At 43.6% G+C, this 16,768-nt stretch overlaps 1 protein-coding gene across 1 annotated transcript in view; it reads right to left on the bottom strand.

The window, feature by feature from the left end:
- Positions 1-16,768, bottom strand: part of LOC117830180 (ankyrin-3-like) — a 218,131-nt gene that overhangs the window by 25,131 nt on the left and 176,232 nt on the right. Inside the window, exons 30-38 of the mRNA XM_034708181.1 lie at positions 13,904-14,058; positions 12,142-12,353; positions 11,842-12,049; positions 11,593-11,689; positions 11,261-11,489; positions 10,934-11,059; positions 8,402-8,524; positions 7,835-7,861; positions 7,200-7,281 (exon numbers count right to left, since the gene is read on the bottom strand). Of these exons, the coding sequence (XP_034564072.1) occupies positions 7,200-7,281; positions 7,835-7,861; positions 8,402-8,524; positions 10,934-11,059; positions 11,261-11,489; positions 11,593-11,689; positions 11,842-12,049; positions 12,142-12,353; positions 13,904-14,058 (1,259 nt within the window). The remainder of the gene's footprint in view (positions 1-7,199; positions 7,282-7,834; positions 7,862-8,401; positions 8,525-10,933; positions 11,060-11,260; positions 11,490-11,592; positions 11,690-11,841; positions 12,050-12,141; positions 12,354-13,903; positions 14,059-16,768) is intronic.

Genomic DNA, 16,768 nt, shown 5'->3' with positions numbered 1-16,768 from the left:
CCTCTTTATCCGAGGGTTTTTGGTCCTGACTTTTAGCCCCACCCTTACTTGCACCATCAGGTGTTTCACCGTTTGGAGGGGAATCTTTTTTGAAAGCGTCTTTAGGACATTCCTCTGGGGTTTTCTCCTCTTCGATAACCTCCAGTTTGGTCGGGGGAAAAGAGCGGTCAGTGGACCGAAATGTGTCTGTTGCCCAGACATCTCTCCGGCTGTCTGGAAGACCGAACAACCGTAAATCAGCCTGCTCGCACAAGCCATCATCCTCATCCTGTAGTTCATACCCATCGAGAGAGTCTATCTCTGTTGCATCTGTGTCATGAGAAAACTCAGCAGTTGTGGCTATTGAACAGTCTGTTATTGATTGGTCATTTCCATTCTGCTCATAATCATAGTCCTCCCCTTTGCCATTAGAACCTTTAGACCCGTTGGATCCATTGGACCCGTTGGAGCCATTGGTCCCAAATTGAGGTTCCTTATTGTTTCCATTTTTGTCATGTTTTTTAGCTTTAGATGCCTTTTCCTTCTCCCTCTTTTTGTCCTCATCCTCAGCAACTTTGGAAGATAATTTCCTGCAAGGAATCGGTTGAAACATTGACTCGTCGTCCTCGTCGTCACCGTTTGAGTGACCGTCTTCTTCCCCAGGAAGCACAGGGGTAGGGGGCTGGATACGAATAATCGGCTCGGTCATCAGATGCTTGTCGTGCTCTTCCTGCAAGTTCACCTCCATCATTTCTGTCTCAGTCTCTGAGGAGGCACAGGAACCTTTTCTGTCTGGATCTGAAGTTTCTGAGACAGAATCCAGAGGAGGAGGGGGAGGGAACTCAATATATGCAATGCCTTTGTCTTTCACTGCCTCTTGCTGTTCTTGCCCTGCAGTTTGATCATGCCTAACATTTTCTGCTATCTCTTCCTGGTTAAAATTATTACTTAATTCCTGCTGATTATCATTTTTTGTTTCTTGTTTATTAGCATTAGCAAGGTCCGCTTCAGTAGTACGGACAGTAGTTTTTCTCTCTGGCAGGGCCTCTTTGAAAGAGAAAACAGCTCTGCCTTGGTCATCTTCCTCTGATTCTTCAGAGACCTCCATAATCGGGCTGGGTTTGCCTGGCATGAATCCCATAAAGCCATCAAGGGTCCTAGTCGTGAGGTCATAGCTGATCTCCTCAGAGCTGGGGGTTTCTGGTGTGATTGGACTTTTCCCTGAGCTATCTATGAAAGACACCTGTTCCAGTGTGTCATCATCTGGGCTACTGGGGCTGATTGCTGAACTGGACTTCTGTTTGACGGTGTACAGTGCTCCTCCTTTGGCGTCCCTCTCTCCCTGCCTTCCCACCTGGACACTGACATAAACAGGCAAAGTTTTGATGCCCTTGAAGTTCTCTTTAGTTGTTAGAGCAGATGGAGGGGTTATGATTTTCTCCAAAGTTTCTCTAGGGCTTGTAAGGGTATTGGAGTTTGTGTCTTTTGGTGCATTATCCAGAATTTCAAAAGTACGATTTTCATCAGTTTTAGCCGGGCTTGTGACGGGACTCGTCTTTATTTTGCTCTTGGATAAAGTAGGTATCTGTGAGGGTTTAGTTATTGTCTGTTTCTTTGTAAGGTCATTATCTAAAGTTGAAGACGATTTGACAGGAATTTGTGATTCTGTCTTTTTACGGAGGTTTTTATTTAGCACTTCCTCTGTGTCTTTTCTCGGCTGCTCAGCTGTTACTTCTTTGGAAGTTGGTTTAGTCGTTTCTTGGGTCTTTTTAGCATCAATATCTCTTTCTAGTAGTTTAGCTGCATCACGAACGACAGACGTCTGGACTTTCTGGCCTGTTTTGCTTTCTCTTATGTCCTGAGTAACACTAGAACTGATATCTCTATCTCTAGTCGTTGCTTTGTACGTTTCTGTTTCAATCATTTGCTTTTGGGAGGCCTCTGGGATGTTTTTGTTTGCCAACTTATCTCCTGTTTGTTTTGGGGCTTTGGATGGTGATATTAGAGCCTGTTTATTGCTGTCTGTTGCAGCACATATGCTCTTCTCAATATCCTTTTTAGGGCTGCCTTCTTCTGATGTTTCAGATACCTTTGACCCCTTTGGTCCTGCCAATGACTGATAAACAGGGAGCTTGCTCTCCTGTAATTTCTTTATTGAAGGCTTTGGCTGCACAGGGGGAGGGATTTTGGTTGGACTAGACTGACTTGTTTGTTGTTGCTGAGCTTGAGCTTCAAACTTCATCCTGACAGCACTGACTTTAGATGTGGATTTTACGTGAGCAGGGGAAGAGGGTGCAGACTCACTAACTTGGGGTTTAATTTTGTCCTCGCTTGTGCGAGACAGCGTGCTTTTCTGGGGACTGCTAGGTAAGCTAGTGCTTTTCTTTTCTTGTGAAGTGGAACTGACAAACATTTTGCCAACAGAGGGCTCCCTGAGATTGCTTTTACTGAGCGCGTCATCTCCTGCTTTAGGCTTCTGCTGTGTTTTCTCTGGGCTGCTGCAGGCTGAGGTAGGCCAGGACCTGGGTTCCTTGGGGTCTCGTCTCACAGGCTTTTTCTCAGGGGACTGCAGCTCATCATTAAGCTTCTCTGTTTTGTCACGGAAGAACTGTGATACCTCGCTAAGTTTTTCCTCAGCTTCCTTCACAGTTTGGTCCACCCTATCCTCATAAAGAAGCTTATCCCTGCTCCTGTCATGCTTATCCTCTGTGAACCGCATCCAAACAGCATGCTTGGGGCTGCCCTGTTCTGTCGAGTAATGGAGCACTGTCACCTTATCAAACTGAGATGGTTCGTCCCTATGTGAGAATTTACCAGACTTAGGGGAACCATCCTTTGATGACATGGAAACATACTCTCTCTTGGGAATCCCATGCTGCTGACTCATGCTCTCAGCACCACGACTACCACTCTCTTCAGAAACTAGGTGGCGGTTTCTATCAGTCCCCATCGCTGAATCCTCTGTGTCAGAGTGAGTCAGCGATGATGCTTCAAGTTTTTCTGAGAGGAGCATTTTCTCAGCGAACCTGTACGACTCGCCTCTGATCTCTGACAGCTCATCATCACAGTACTCTATGGAGTGCTGGCTCAAAAGTTTAAGGGCTTTATATGAATCATCCGCCATCAGCTGAGCAGAACTCGGGCGACTGTCCTCTTCCTGAGACACCGGGGTGTTAACACGGGATGTTTCCAGGAAAGAGGGCAAAGATTCTTCTACAGTAAGCTCCTCTTCTTCCTGCTGGGCCTCATCGTAATCAGTAATTTCCTTAATAGCATGGTCGCCTTTGTAGACATACAGCTCAGGGTGTTTCTTGGTTTCCCTGATATAAACCTCAGTGGGCTCTGCTGTGCTGTGGCCCTTTTCAATATGAACCTCAATAATCCTTTCAACTTTGGGCTTGGATTTAACATCCCTGTCAAGAAACCTGGGAGTCAGCTCATCACCTTTGACTGAGTCCTTGCTAGCTTTGTGTTCAAAAAGGCCCGCCAGCTCTTTAGAGGGGTCCCTACCTGACTGGAAAGCTTTCATGATATCCCTGACTGACATACCTTCCTCTATCATCTCTGCACTATCAGTCAGTTGGGGCTTATGATAGACCATTCTAGTGGTAGTAGTAATGTGAGTTTCCTCTTTAAGACACATACTTTTGTTCATCATGTCGTCTTCAGGCATCATCGCCTGTAAGGCTTTGATGGAGCTCGCTGAAGCTGCGTCTGGCTCCATCGATGGAAGAGCCGATGCGGCTTCATCCATGAGCAAAGGCTCACCGAGATCATCAGGCTGCTCGTAGCTCCTAATGTGGACTACTTCAGTTCTGCTCTCGGTTACGCATGGAGGGATGGGGGAATCTGTGAACAAAGGCTTAGGTCCTGTACTCTCGGCACTCTGAGGAGCAGACGGCGTCTTTTCACTCCGTGTTTCAAACCCACTGTCTGACAGGGGACTCTTATCCTGTTCATGAGACAAGTCCTCTGGGGACTCCAAAATAGTGTCAGGCCCCTGATAAGCCTCAGCAAGCTTGCTCAGGTCCTTCTCTGAGGGCGACCTCAGCATGCCCGAGACCGGTGGAGGCATTTTAAGCTTGTGCTCTTGTATCGACATAGACGGTTTGAGAACACGTTTCTGTTTCTCCTCCCCTTCCCTTTTTGCCTCCTCGTCATAACTTCTTCTCATCTCTGCCATTTTGGAAAGAGAGCTCGCGCCCATATCGTTTGTTAGGAAATCTACAACTTTAGCTAACTCTAAGTCTTTGCTTGACCTGGACTGATGTTTGAGCTGGAGTTTGTGCTCATCATAAGGAGGGTAATAGTCTGGGATGGCGCCTCTTTGTGCCTCCTCAATCTCATCTTTGGAAAATTCCTCCCATTCATCGTCTTGCACTCTCTCTTTACCTGCCTTACCTTCACTCCCTTTCTGTAAAATCTCACTGACTTTCACCAAATCTTCTTTCACCTTCTCCACTAGACTAAACGGTTCCTCATCCTCTAGCTTGCTCTCTTTAGGAGTGCCAATATGTGACGTTTGTACAGTTTTAGCTGCTGTCTGTGGGTCCGTCTGAAGGATAGCTGTCATTCTGATCAGATCCTCTTTCATGTCTGCTACATCTTTTAATATCTCCTGGTTGGAAGTTGCAGTTGGGTGGATGATGGCCGGCGTAATGAACGGCGGCGACTTCAGCTTGGAATTTATTTTTGATGTTGTAACACAAGAGGCCATAGAGGAAGACAGCGAGGATGAGGCACGGGCAGAATCAGGCAGCGCCATTTTGAGAGACCCTGGCCCCGGTTTTTGAGGGGCCTCTGGAATGATGTTGACTAACGAATACACAGGTACAGTCATCGTACTAGACACAACTGCTGAGGTGGTGAACGCAGGCACCGTTCTCAGAGAGCCATAACCAGAGCTCACTGTTGTAGACCTTCTCGAGGAGGGCAGGGATTTAAGAGTACCATAGCCTGACACAGAGCATGAGTCTATCGCTTCATTTATGGCTGCACTGACACAGGAAGTTGCTGCCTGTGTGGTGGCCTGTATCCTCTCCTGGAGGCTGCTGCTCCTCTCTGAAAGATGGCGAGAAGAAGGGGAGGATGGCGTGGAGGAGGAGGATGGATATTTAACAGGCGAGAGCGATCCATTCATCATGGACAGTTCTGAGGAAGCAATGGTGGTCTGCCCGGTGGAGGAGAGAGACGAGAGCGTTGACCTCCCGACTCTGGACGAGAGGGTTGAATCTGCGGAGGTTTTCAAAGAGGACAAGCTGGAGATGCTTTTAACGGGAGAGAGTTTCGGTACCCCTGAATCTGATGAGACTGTGGATCCCAGGGCAGTTTTAAAAGGCAGATTAGGGTTGTACATGTTGTAAGGTTTCTTTGGCGATGCTGGAGCAGTAATGGGAACTGGTGTTCTCTCTGGTACAGTGCCGTTGGTATTGAGTGAAGCGGGGAAGTCCTTGACGTGTATGCTGAAGCAAGGCTTTTAATCGATGCTGGATCTGTGGCAGATTTAGAAGGGCTTCCAGAGGACACAAGGTTGGCAGACCCTTGGACCGGGTACTGACCCATTTGGACCACAGTTTTAATGGGTGAAGGCATAGTCCTGTAAGACCTGATGGGGGATGAGGACACTGGGTCGCTTATGGATTTAACAGGAGTGGATAAAGAAGGTGGTGGCGGTGGAGCTCCAAGGGTGACTTTGATTGTTGAAGCGCATGCATGAGACGGGGAAGAGAGGGTCCAGGGGGTTTTTAGTGGAGAAGCAGCTGGTGAGCCTGTCGGTGAATCGGTAGAGGCGAGGGCACCCCCCATTCCGACTGGCCTTGTTTGGCAAGGGACGGTAATAGGAGCAGTCGACCATGGTGCGTAAGGTCTGGTTGGAAAGACAGGTTTGTGAGGGTAACCAGCAGGCAGTGTTCTTGCTGTTGTGCTTCGTTCAACTGCTGTTTCTTCAGATGAGATTGTAAAAATAATGACAAAAGAGGAATGGGAAAAAATAACAGAAAGGAGGCGGAGTAGTAAAGGTAAAAGAAAAATCATGTTGGTAAAGAAAATGAAGAGAAAATGTGAAAGAAGAAGAGATCACAGGGGGAAGAGTTGGTCAGTGACGCAGTCCTGGTATCAAGGAGGGAAAAACAGCAGTTTTTTATGAAGTGTTGAGATAAGATATTTGAGAACTGACTGAAGATGGATTCATGAAAAGAAACAGTTGTGTTCCCGTGTGATTCAAGTTTGGAGGATGACTCAAAAAAAACCAACAACAGCAGCAGCAACAAAAACATAATGAATAAACTCATTGAAGCACATACAGCAGCAAATAAAATGTATAAGACAATGGTTTGGACGAACGATTGACGACAGAAAAATGGTAAGACGAATGCACCAGGATTTACATCAAACAACTTCTCTCTTTGGACTTCAGATGTTCTGAAACCAGGGAAGAGATTCTGGCTCTAATATCAATCCGCTTTTTTAGAGTGCCTTTTATCTGTTTGTCAAAATATTACATATTGACAGACTCCCCAAAGTCAATTTGGACGCTATGATACAATAGAGCCAAGGGCTGCAGAAGTTTCCATTTTCCTTAGAATATGACAAAATGTGTTTTCCAAGACCTGAGTTTTGGCCCATTTTGTCATGCGAGATCAAAAAAGAATTCGTGACAAGCAGAGAGTGAAAAAACTGAAAGAAACACCTGGAAGAAAGCCAAAACACAAGACCTCCTGACATGCGTCTTTGTCCCACAGAAAGCTGCTAAATCATCACAAAGCCACAAAGAGCTTTAAAACTTAGAGGGGACAAATGAGAATGAAAATTTTACTTTGACCTCTCTCCCAAAATGCACAGAAAAGTAGAGACTGTTGGTGAGTCAAAGAAAAATTTTTGATGGTGCTGCATAAAGAAGTTCAAACTCAGCAGTGGAAATCAACCAAACAAATCCAGGAGTACATCTCACAACGTGGGCAGGCACAGCACAGAAACTCAAAAAACCACTCAGTAACCCATGCAAAAATATGTACCATGTTGTAAACAGGCATGTGACAGTGCATGTTATGTAGGATGGAAAATATGCATTTATTACATTAAGTAAGTAACACACATCTATCTACATATTAATCACGCTTTCTACAGGTTCATTAAAGTTGTTAATAGACTATCTTATCCACGCTTAATTGGCATTAATATATATTCATCAAAGGGTTTGTTAGTGAAAATGTCAAACTCACTCAGTGCAGGCTCGGCCAGATAGCTGTAGCGCTTACGTAAGGCTAGGGATGCAAAGGTATGACGTCGCTCTGGCTTTTCAGTCTGCAACAATAGCAAACAAAACATCAGTTTTACGTCAACCTACTTTGTTTGTAGAAATCTGCCAAATGAGCAACATCTGGACCTCTTAAGTTTAAGTTAAATAGTCTGAATTAGTCGGTGTTAACCAAAAACTTACTGTGTGCAACGCCAGTTATCCTTCACTTACTCTTAAGAACTTAAAGCACTACTTACACATGATGTTACCAAGCAAAGCTACTTCAAATTAGCTTAGGTTAGTAACAATAAGGCTAAAAACTTGATATTATTAGTATCTAAAAGTGCAAATAATCACTTTTAATGTATTGTCAATCAAATTTGGATCTTGATTTGCACATTTAATGAAAGAAAGAGGGGTAAGAATTGGATTTAGAACAAATGGTTTGTAATCTCTACAGTATATCATGCAAAACTGAGCAGCTGAAGGTTGGCTTGAAAAAAGTAAAGCTTGTATTGCGGAAAGAATAATGCTATGATGGAGAGAGCAGGGCCGGTAAGCAGGGCCGCCTGAAATCTAGCGCAGAGGGCAGCAAATGGTGGGGAGGGTGTGAATTACCTCATCCTCGGCATCTGACTCCATTTCCTGGTTCCCAAGATGCATTGCAGAAACAGGGGGAGTAACATAATGGAAAGCAGGGGGGGAAAAGAAACATCAGGGAGTGAAAAAGGAGTGATCGACAGAAGCTCCAACTCAGAAGAGAAGCCACTAAAGCAAACTCAGCAAACACACACACACACACACAAAAAAAGGAGACTCGACAGCAAAAAGAAAGAATAAAGCGGAAACACTCAGAAGCAAAAAACAGCAAATGATGTCAAGCCACAAAACGCCAGCCTGATAATCAAAAGAAGCCTTTTGCACAAAAGCCCTCAGCCAAAAGCAAGTCATTCAAATCAAAAGATAGAAAGGAATTAAAAAACAGCCAATGGTGAGAATCCACTGCAAAGATAACCGGTTTAAAATACAGAGAAGCTTTAAACAGATAAAAGACACAGTGGCGGCAGTTTGGCCGAAGTCGTTCTCTGTCTTTCATCTCTCAGTGTTATTGGGGCCGAAACTACCCTGACCATGAGTATGTTTATGGAGGTGACAACAGAGAATGGTGAGTTAGCTCTGCCTTACCTTCTTCACCGCAGGGAGCGTGATGTTCAGGTTGCACACGGCGGTCTGCGGGAGGCCTTTGACCATCCTACATTCCTTAAGGAACGTAAGACGACCGCAGGGCTCCTGGCTGGGATCTCTCACCTGGAGAGGGAACATTGCTTCTTTATTTACCTCAGTATGGTAATTTAGTCCCCACATTTGTGACCGCAGCAGTGTGCACACTTTTTGTTGAATGTTAATGGAAATTTTTCGTACGCTTTTCTTGACAACAGCAAAGAAACTATTAAAGAGGCTCTGATTGTGGTGTCTCTTTAAGGTGATACAGTGACAGAAGAAGTCCTTGTCACCCTCTGCACAGTGATTTCCAGCTTCTACACTCTGGACGACGTTTTTTAGTCCCAAGGTGCAGGACACAGCGTCACAAGAAAAGCTTTGTTCCTGCTGCTATCACTGAGCTGAACAAGCAATAGCTTTTATTTTCTCACACCGTCAGCCTCCAATTTTAAGACTTGAGCCCAGATTGTCTTATTTATTCATGTGATCCTATCATTTTTATTGGTTGACCGTTCTCTGATATGCGTTTTAAATGAAACCTTTAGCACATTTTATCATTTTATCATGTCTATTAATTTTACCATTTTTAGTGTTAGATTAGTTTTAAGATATTTTTGAATGATTTGCACATTAAGAAGTTTGTTCGGTCTGACATCTATCTTGTAATTTTGTATTGACCTAATATCTCACTGGCTGCAAAACAAGTTTACCTACGTGTACAAATAAAGTCACCTAAACCTGAACCTTGTTAGTGGCACAGTTAGAGGTGAGTTTGGATTGACATTAATGCTGTATAATGGCAAGAATCAGCTGATATAATACGTCATATTATACAGGAGGTGGACTGAATATTGTGACATGTTTTTTGATAGGAAAGAAAAGCTGTCATTGTAAAAAAAACAACAACAACATTTGCATAAAATCATGAAAAGTTGACTTTTTTGCATATGAGGTCGAATCTGATCAAAGGGGTCATCATTTCTCCTTTTCAGTTGAACAATAAAATCTGAGGTTGTAGCTCATTGCTTAAAAACATGATACTGTTCACAGCATCACGAAACTCAGAACCTGATTCACTTTGGTGCCCATTGAACTTTCTGCAAAGAGCCAAGCACTCCAATTGTCCAATTCACAAAGCACGCACAAAGGGTTAAATGCACCACAAACTGCACCTCAGGGCAAATACTGTCACTGCGATGCTTGTTTAAATACACCATTATGCATTCTTTTGAGGCAAAATAGGCCCCTTTCTTTGCAAATGAGGCTCATTGCAAATAAAACACCTAATTCACAAAGAGCGGCAAACAATAGACACGCCCAGTTAGACTGAGGGTGGTGGCCACTAGCTGTAGTACTTCTAAGTGATGTCTGGCTCAAGCTTTTAAGTAGTCATGACATCAAATCCACCTCTGGATGACTAAAAACTGATATGCCTGTACATTTAGCTTGTTAATAATGCCTTAAAATACTATTATGAGTTTACTATTTTGATATAACTAGATGTAAGCCCTGCACACACAGGCGGTGCTGTTATGCACCACAGGGGTTTCTTTTCACTCTGAACTAGCTGCACTTTGCTAGGTCGATCCAGGAAGTGAGCTAGATAAAAACTGTAAAATGTTTCCCTCTATGTTATAAGCTCATCATCAGCTCAGCTCATCATCTTTATGTGGACAGAACTGAGTGCTATGAGGAAGAGAGCGCACAGTGCAGCTCTGCACAGTAAAAATTGGAGATGCAAACAGCTCATCTCCAAAACAGACGCAAAACAAGAGCAACTGCACGGAGCTGCAAACCCATATATGGGCGTTATAGCTCTTTAATATCATTGATGCAATATGCTTTGTGAATTGGACCTTGAGAAGGATCAGTTCCTTGTGCTTGTATACTCCAGCTTATGATATTTGCTTACACCCCAAAGCTACATGAGCATATTTTATACTGCTTTGAAATTTGCTGTCTTTGTGATCAAACAGCTCCCCTCTGCTGTAAGTAGTTATGACACCACAAAAGACAAGGTTGTTTTTTCATCATTCCAACATAACTCTCCTTTCAGACTACATTCATTTGATTTTTTTCTACACATATTATCGACAGAAACATTTTTCTGGCTGAGCACTGAGCCCGAGTGTGATGCCACTCTGTAGAGAGGGTTCCCTGCTGGCATGATAAAGTGGTGTCTGTTCTAGTTTTTGAAATAGCAGAGCGAGCACCAAATGATGCAAGAGTATTGATTATGGCGAATATAAAGTCAACGGGTCGATCAATGACATGAGGTCGTTTATCAGTCACAAAGGGATCTAGGTTAAACCTTGTGGTCTGGGTTAAATGTATTGAATGTTAGTGTGGGAAGTAGGGCGGTACAGGGGAGAGAGCTGAAACAGTCTAAGCCCTTTTAATCATATTTCAAAATAAGGTTTTTAAAGGTCAGTTCTCAGATTTTCCAATTCCACATTCAAGCCTGGGAGGGATTTTTATGAGGGTTTTTAGTAGTACCTTGACACAGAAGGGCAAACGGTTCTCCTTGAAGGCGTAGAAGTTAAGAACTAACTGCTGACCAGCTTTAGTCAGAGGAGCCAAGTTTCCATAACAGTCCACATAAATGGGCCGGCCCTCCAGAACCTGAGAGAGGAGATCACAGATGTGAACACAACATATAAATTATACTTTATTGAAGAGTGTAGAGTATCATCAGGGCACATATCCTTCTATAATTCTTCTTCTTAACTTAAATGAAAATAGACTTTGAAAACAAAGAAATGTGGACTAAGCATCAAACCCTGAACCTCACCTTGAAAACAAAAACCAAAGCTGAATTCATACCTCTATGTCTTTGCTCCTGGCCACCTCCTCAAAGTTCTCCTGCTGCTCCAGAGTCTTATCCACCTTGTCGTCGGTCATACAGAAACACCTCAGTCTGGACTCCACCGGGTCGTTCATCTTTGCAAAGACCACAAACTTGGCCATGTACGGCACACAGATGAGCTCCCTGTACAGCTGCGTGGCCAAGCCCACCGTCTCTGGGATCTGGTGGCAGTCTGCCAACCAGAACCTGCACGAGTGTTGAATGAAAAACCGTTAACTTTGCAGACACAGAGATGGATTGGGGAGACTTTATCGTACATGACCATGAGTGAAAAGAACACGTGTCTCACCTGGCGGAGACATTAGTGGTGAAGGAGACACAGTCGCTGACGAAGGTGAGAGGAGTGGTGCCAGTGATGTCTTCCCACTGTGCTGGAGACGTACCGCCTGGAAGTCATAAAGAAACACGTCAAACATCTTTAAGAGTTACTTATGACATATGATTCTTCGTCATACACTAAACATTTAAAGCACCAACTGAATTTTAAGATGTCCTCTCGTCAAGGTCATAAAATGAAATCAGAAAAGGATCTACACACCTGTGATGCTACAGAGAAGACGGAGACATGGAGTACAGTCTCCTTTGTAGCCATTGGTAAGCCCCTCCCCTGAGAGAGGCGGGACTGGGATCGTCATTGTGATGGGCTTGTGGAACTTCCTCCTCCTGGGCTCCACTGTAACTATGGGGCTGAAGGTCGCCCTGTTACCAAGGATCTTCTTAACCTGGTCGTCGGGGACCGGCTGGGCCTGTTGAATCAGTGATGTGTGTTTAGAGGCTCGTGTGTGTGTGTGTAACTGTTTCTAGCATGTTAGTATGTTAGCTGTCTTAAAGGTCTCACCTGTAGTCCCACTTTGATCTTCTTGGTTAAGGCGCCCTCAGGGAAGGACGCTTGAACCAATGGGACGCTGCGGCTGCACAGAGTCCCGCCCTCAGGTCCCATGTGATTGGTCTCCTGCCTGATTCGGGACACTACTGCAAAGTATTGTGGGAAGTCCTTGGTGATGATGCGGCAGATTCTCTTCCTCTCCAGCTCGTCAGGACTGTCCAGCTCTGCAGGGCGGGGAAACAGAAACAGGCAAATCAGTCTGATATGAAATATCACAATCACATCAAACACCAACCTGCTGTTTTCCTACAGTGATGCATGCACCTGAACGTCTCTCCACCTAACAGATCTATCTAAAGCCTCTTCTGCACAGCCTGTTTACGACAGGTTGTGTCTGTTACACTTTGCCATCAGTGTGAAAGCTGTGCAGGCCGGTATCAGAGGTCCAACCAGCGTGTGTGCAAACAGCAGAGCTGACAAGAGAGAGCAGCGCCAGGTGTGTATTTACATCTCACGCTGTTTGCAAATTACACCTCTTACACCTGCTTCCATAACACCAGGACAACAACACTGCACTATTGTGTGGTCAAGTGTAAAAGTATGAAGGCAGAGTGATGGTGGAGCTTTGTTACGGTGCTGTGGCTGCATCTCTGTGTAAGACTGGAGTGTGGTGCAATAAGAAAGAAGTACGGAGAGCAAAATCATGCATGATGTATGTCAATTTACAACAAACACATGTGGTCAGGATAATCTTTTAAATGTAGGGATGGAAAGACATACTTGTTAGGTGCATGATTTGATTTCCTTATTTTGTAAAAGAAATTATTTAAAGGGACAGTACATGTTTTTTCAAGAAGGTTTTAATGAGGTACTTGTGGTTTGAGGTTAGTAGTAAGAGTTTTACAGACAAGGGATCCCCGTCAGCTTGATCCTTGTATTGAAAAACCAGTATGAAAGCAAGGCTATCAACCTCTGCAGACTGGGTCATCTCTAATTAGGCTAATTTTAAGAAACTCAGACCCAAACACTGATGTCTGTGTAAGTGTATGCTATATTTTGATTTATTCAGTGCTTCTATGTGCCGTCAGAAAGCTCATTTATCATTGCACTATTTGCAGATTTGACAAGAAACCTGTTCCTCCTGAGTTTGATGAAGTCCTGTGGTTGAAATGTGTTAAATGCTTGGACCTCTCGTCTTTAATTTATATTTTATAGTTGGAATTAAAATACTTTAAAATGTAGCTCTAATGAAAGTTCAGACAGGAAGACTATAAAAGCAATCACAGCAGTTGTTTATCTCTCCTCTCCCTCATTCAATAGCTCACCCGCTTCCAGCTGCATGCTCCAGAGCTGTCATTGGTTAATCAGCGGCGGCTGTCATCCAATAGCTCAGTGGCACGCCCTTATCGTCAGCCTATCAACTTTCTGCTGTCTTTTTAAATGTGTCTCTCTCTCCTGCTAGTTCCTTCTTGCATTGATAGTGCGCACCCCTCCACCTCCCCATCTCCACTTGGTCTCTGCAAAGTCTTCATTCCTAGAATTCATCAACCACCCCCACCAGTGTCTGGACTCTAGGGGGATTTCTCCTGCTGCCAAATTCACACATCCTACGCTCACAAAATGATCCCCATAGAGTCCTTACACCAAAGATTTCTGTGAAGTCTCATTATTCAATAAGTTGTAATAAATAACATTTAATCTTCAAACGGTGTCACTCCTGATTGAACTAGCTTCATATACAGAAGAAAGGGAAAGAAGTCTGAACATGTTCTACCTTCATCCATCCCACTGAGGAGCTGCTTGAGGTCGTCCGTCTTGTAGTCGTACAGATGCTCCTTCCAGGACTCTCCGTTCTCGCTGCGCAGCAGGATCAGCTCTCTCTCCTGGCCTCGCATTGAGCCAAAGTGAGGGATCTCCACTATCACAGGTCTGATGAGGTACATGTTGAGGAATATGAGTTAATGGGTAACATTTAGAGCATTTCAAAGCAAAGTTAATCAAAGCAAAGTGATCTAATTTAGCTTTAAAATGTACCCGCTCAGGGAAAGTGGATGTCATTTCAAGTCAAATCCATAGTTAAAAGATACAAAGAGGATTAACAGAAATGTATTTAGTTCTGCAGGTACAGTAAAACATGAAGACAGAAGGACACGTGTCTCAAAGACGAACAGTACAGGTATAAATGAAGGTATGTTGAGGACATGATGGTAGCGGTGGCCGTGCTGCACGTCAGTGGGACATTCAGAGTGCATGTGATAGCTCGATGTGACTTGTCAAGACACATGAAATGAGACGAGGACTGGGGAGGAGAAAGCTGCACAGCCCTTATTCAAACAAGGCATGAGAGCAACAGAAGACAGAGGGATGAATGTTCTGGAGCCTGAGGACCCGTTCTTTCAGAGAGGTCACTCAGAGCAGAACACAACAGACCCAGTGTGGAGGTATCAGAGGAACTATTTTTATTGATCGCCTCCTCAGGATAAAATAATAAAGTGAAAAGGGCGCTTATGAAGGGTTTGTTTATCCAATCAGTGTCGCACTATTATCACATAGTTAAGTACTTTGTCAACTTTGGCTGATTTATTAATAAGTCTAGTTCATACCCACAAATAGACAGTAAACCTTTTATACACCAAAGAACGACAGAGCAGAAACCAGCAAGGACAGAGTGTCTGAATGAGTCTGATTGGGAGCCTTGAGACTGAATTTCACTTGGTAATGTATTAAATTTATAGAGGCGCTCTTTTCACAGTATCTTGTCTATCTATTTCAATAAAGTCTGCTACTCTTCTGATTCAAATTCAAGAAATCTCAGAGTCTGATCATTTCGTATTATATAAACAAAAGCAAGGAAGTAATTTCTGCTGCATGTACTTGACAAAGCTGGTGCTAATCTATACATGACTTCTCATTAAGTTGCATCCCGACCAAGCGGCAACCTCTGGCAAGAATCGAAGACAATGCGAAAGTGTTAAAAACTGCAGTTCCTAAAGTGTCCACTTTAGGCTGGCTCCGTAACTACCGGACACACTAGCTCGGATGAAGTTAGGTTGAGTTCAGCATTTCAAATATGGCCTCCGCCGACGATTGGCTTCAAAACAGCGCCTCAGAAACAGATGGGTGACGTCACAGAGACTACATCCATTTGTTATACAGTCTATGATCCAGACTGTGGTTTAAACATATCAAGCCCTCCAGGATCTTTTGGGATTTTCCTGTGATTGTTCTTGGAAGTCATGAGGAGACATTGAGGAATTTCTTTTGGTTGAGCCCAGGAAACTCCTAAGATCCAAAGAAACTCTCTTTCTTTTGTCCAGATTAATGAAACTCAACTTGTAGCTCGCTACCTCACGACATTCGAAAAGAGGTGCTGCTTTTAAAAACGCAATGTTCTGCTGATGAGTTAATGACTCAGGAGGGCTAAATCTGTGACTATACTTTCAGTGCCTGTGACCTAAAGTTGGATTAAACCTAAATGAAAACCATTTGCTAGATCTCATCAAAATTTCTCAGGAACTAAAGAAGGTTACTTTGGATCTCTAAAAATGTATCAAATCTGAGACAGTTACTCAAACTCTGTTTGCATTTTGAGAGAACAAGGGGCATTATTAACTCCTTTTTTACAAATTCAGGAGGAGCGTATCTTAATAGTCTGATCGAATGAAGCTCTTAGTGGTGACAAGTACCCAGAACTCTGGTTGTGCACATGTGCAGAGCTGCTAGGAAGCACATCTTGATAGAAAGCTCCACTCAGAAAGTTAAGGAAACATTTGCTTCAATTAAGAGGTCATGATAAAGTGCAGGAGCTGGTTAAATCTATGTAGTTTCATGCAATTGCATCATTGTAATTCTGAGGAGGGACTTAGAAGGAGCAGGAATATCTAAGGGAGTGGTAATATTTGCATCACATTCACTATTATTGTAAACAAGCTGATATCAAACAGAGAATTTCCTTCCAGTGGGGAACAGATTCTGCATGTTCTCTTCATTTGGAGCTCAACTTTGGTGTATTTTTACCAGCTGAGATGACCCAAGGTGATCAACGATCACCTGCAGAAGCAAAATTAGCTCTGACACTGTGAGAGAAGACTCCATTTTCTCCTTAATGTGTATAACATGGAAGTAAAATGGGGGAGAATGTATTTAATGTTCATTTTTGGCTTATCATCATGAACACAGTTAGGCCTTTTGCTTATGTGAGCACAGAGACAGCCCTGTTTTGAATTTAACAGTGTCATGTCACAAACCCCAACGTTGAAATCAAATGTGTTTCATGGTATAAACACCACTCTGCAAAGACCTCACGGTGTCAACACCGCTCCTGGTGTTATGTAACCTGGATCAGTACAAGTCAGCCAAACACACTGTACAAATATTTCTGTAAACAAATCACACAAAGGGATGACATAAAGAACTGATCTCAAAGGTGAAATAAAGTAAGAGCGTTCATGAGAAGCAGGATGATGCTCGGCTTGAGGAGGAAAAGGCTCATGCCCGACAAGCGCAGTCCAGTCCAAACAGCCAATCAAAACCTTTACTTTCAGTGACATCATAAGCTCGCTGAAAGCTTCTGAAATAAAAAAAACACGATGGTTTCTAAAAATGAAAGTGGCTGGAAAGTAACTGTAATGAGTTTAAA

The sequence above is a fragment of the Notolabrus celidotus genome, chromosome 18 (genome assembly GCF_009762535.1).
Source record: "Notolabrus celidotus isolate fNotCel1 chromosome 18, fNotCel1.pri, whole genome shotgun sequence".
In the NCBI taxonomy this organism is placed as follows: domain Eukaryota; kingdom Metazoa; phylum Chordata; class Actinopteri; order Labriformes; family Labridae; genus Notolabrus; species Notolabrus celidotus.
Note: the sequence above shows the minus strand (reverse complement) of the source record. Positions and strands in the feature narration are given on the sequence as shown.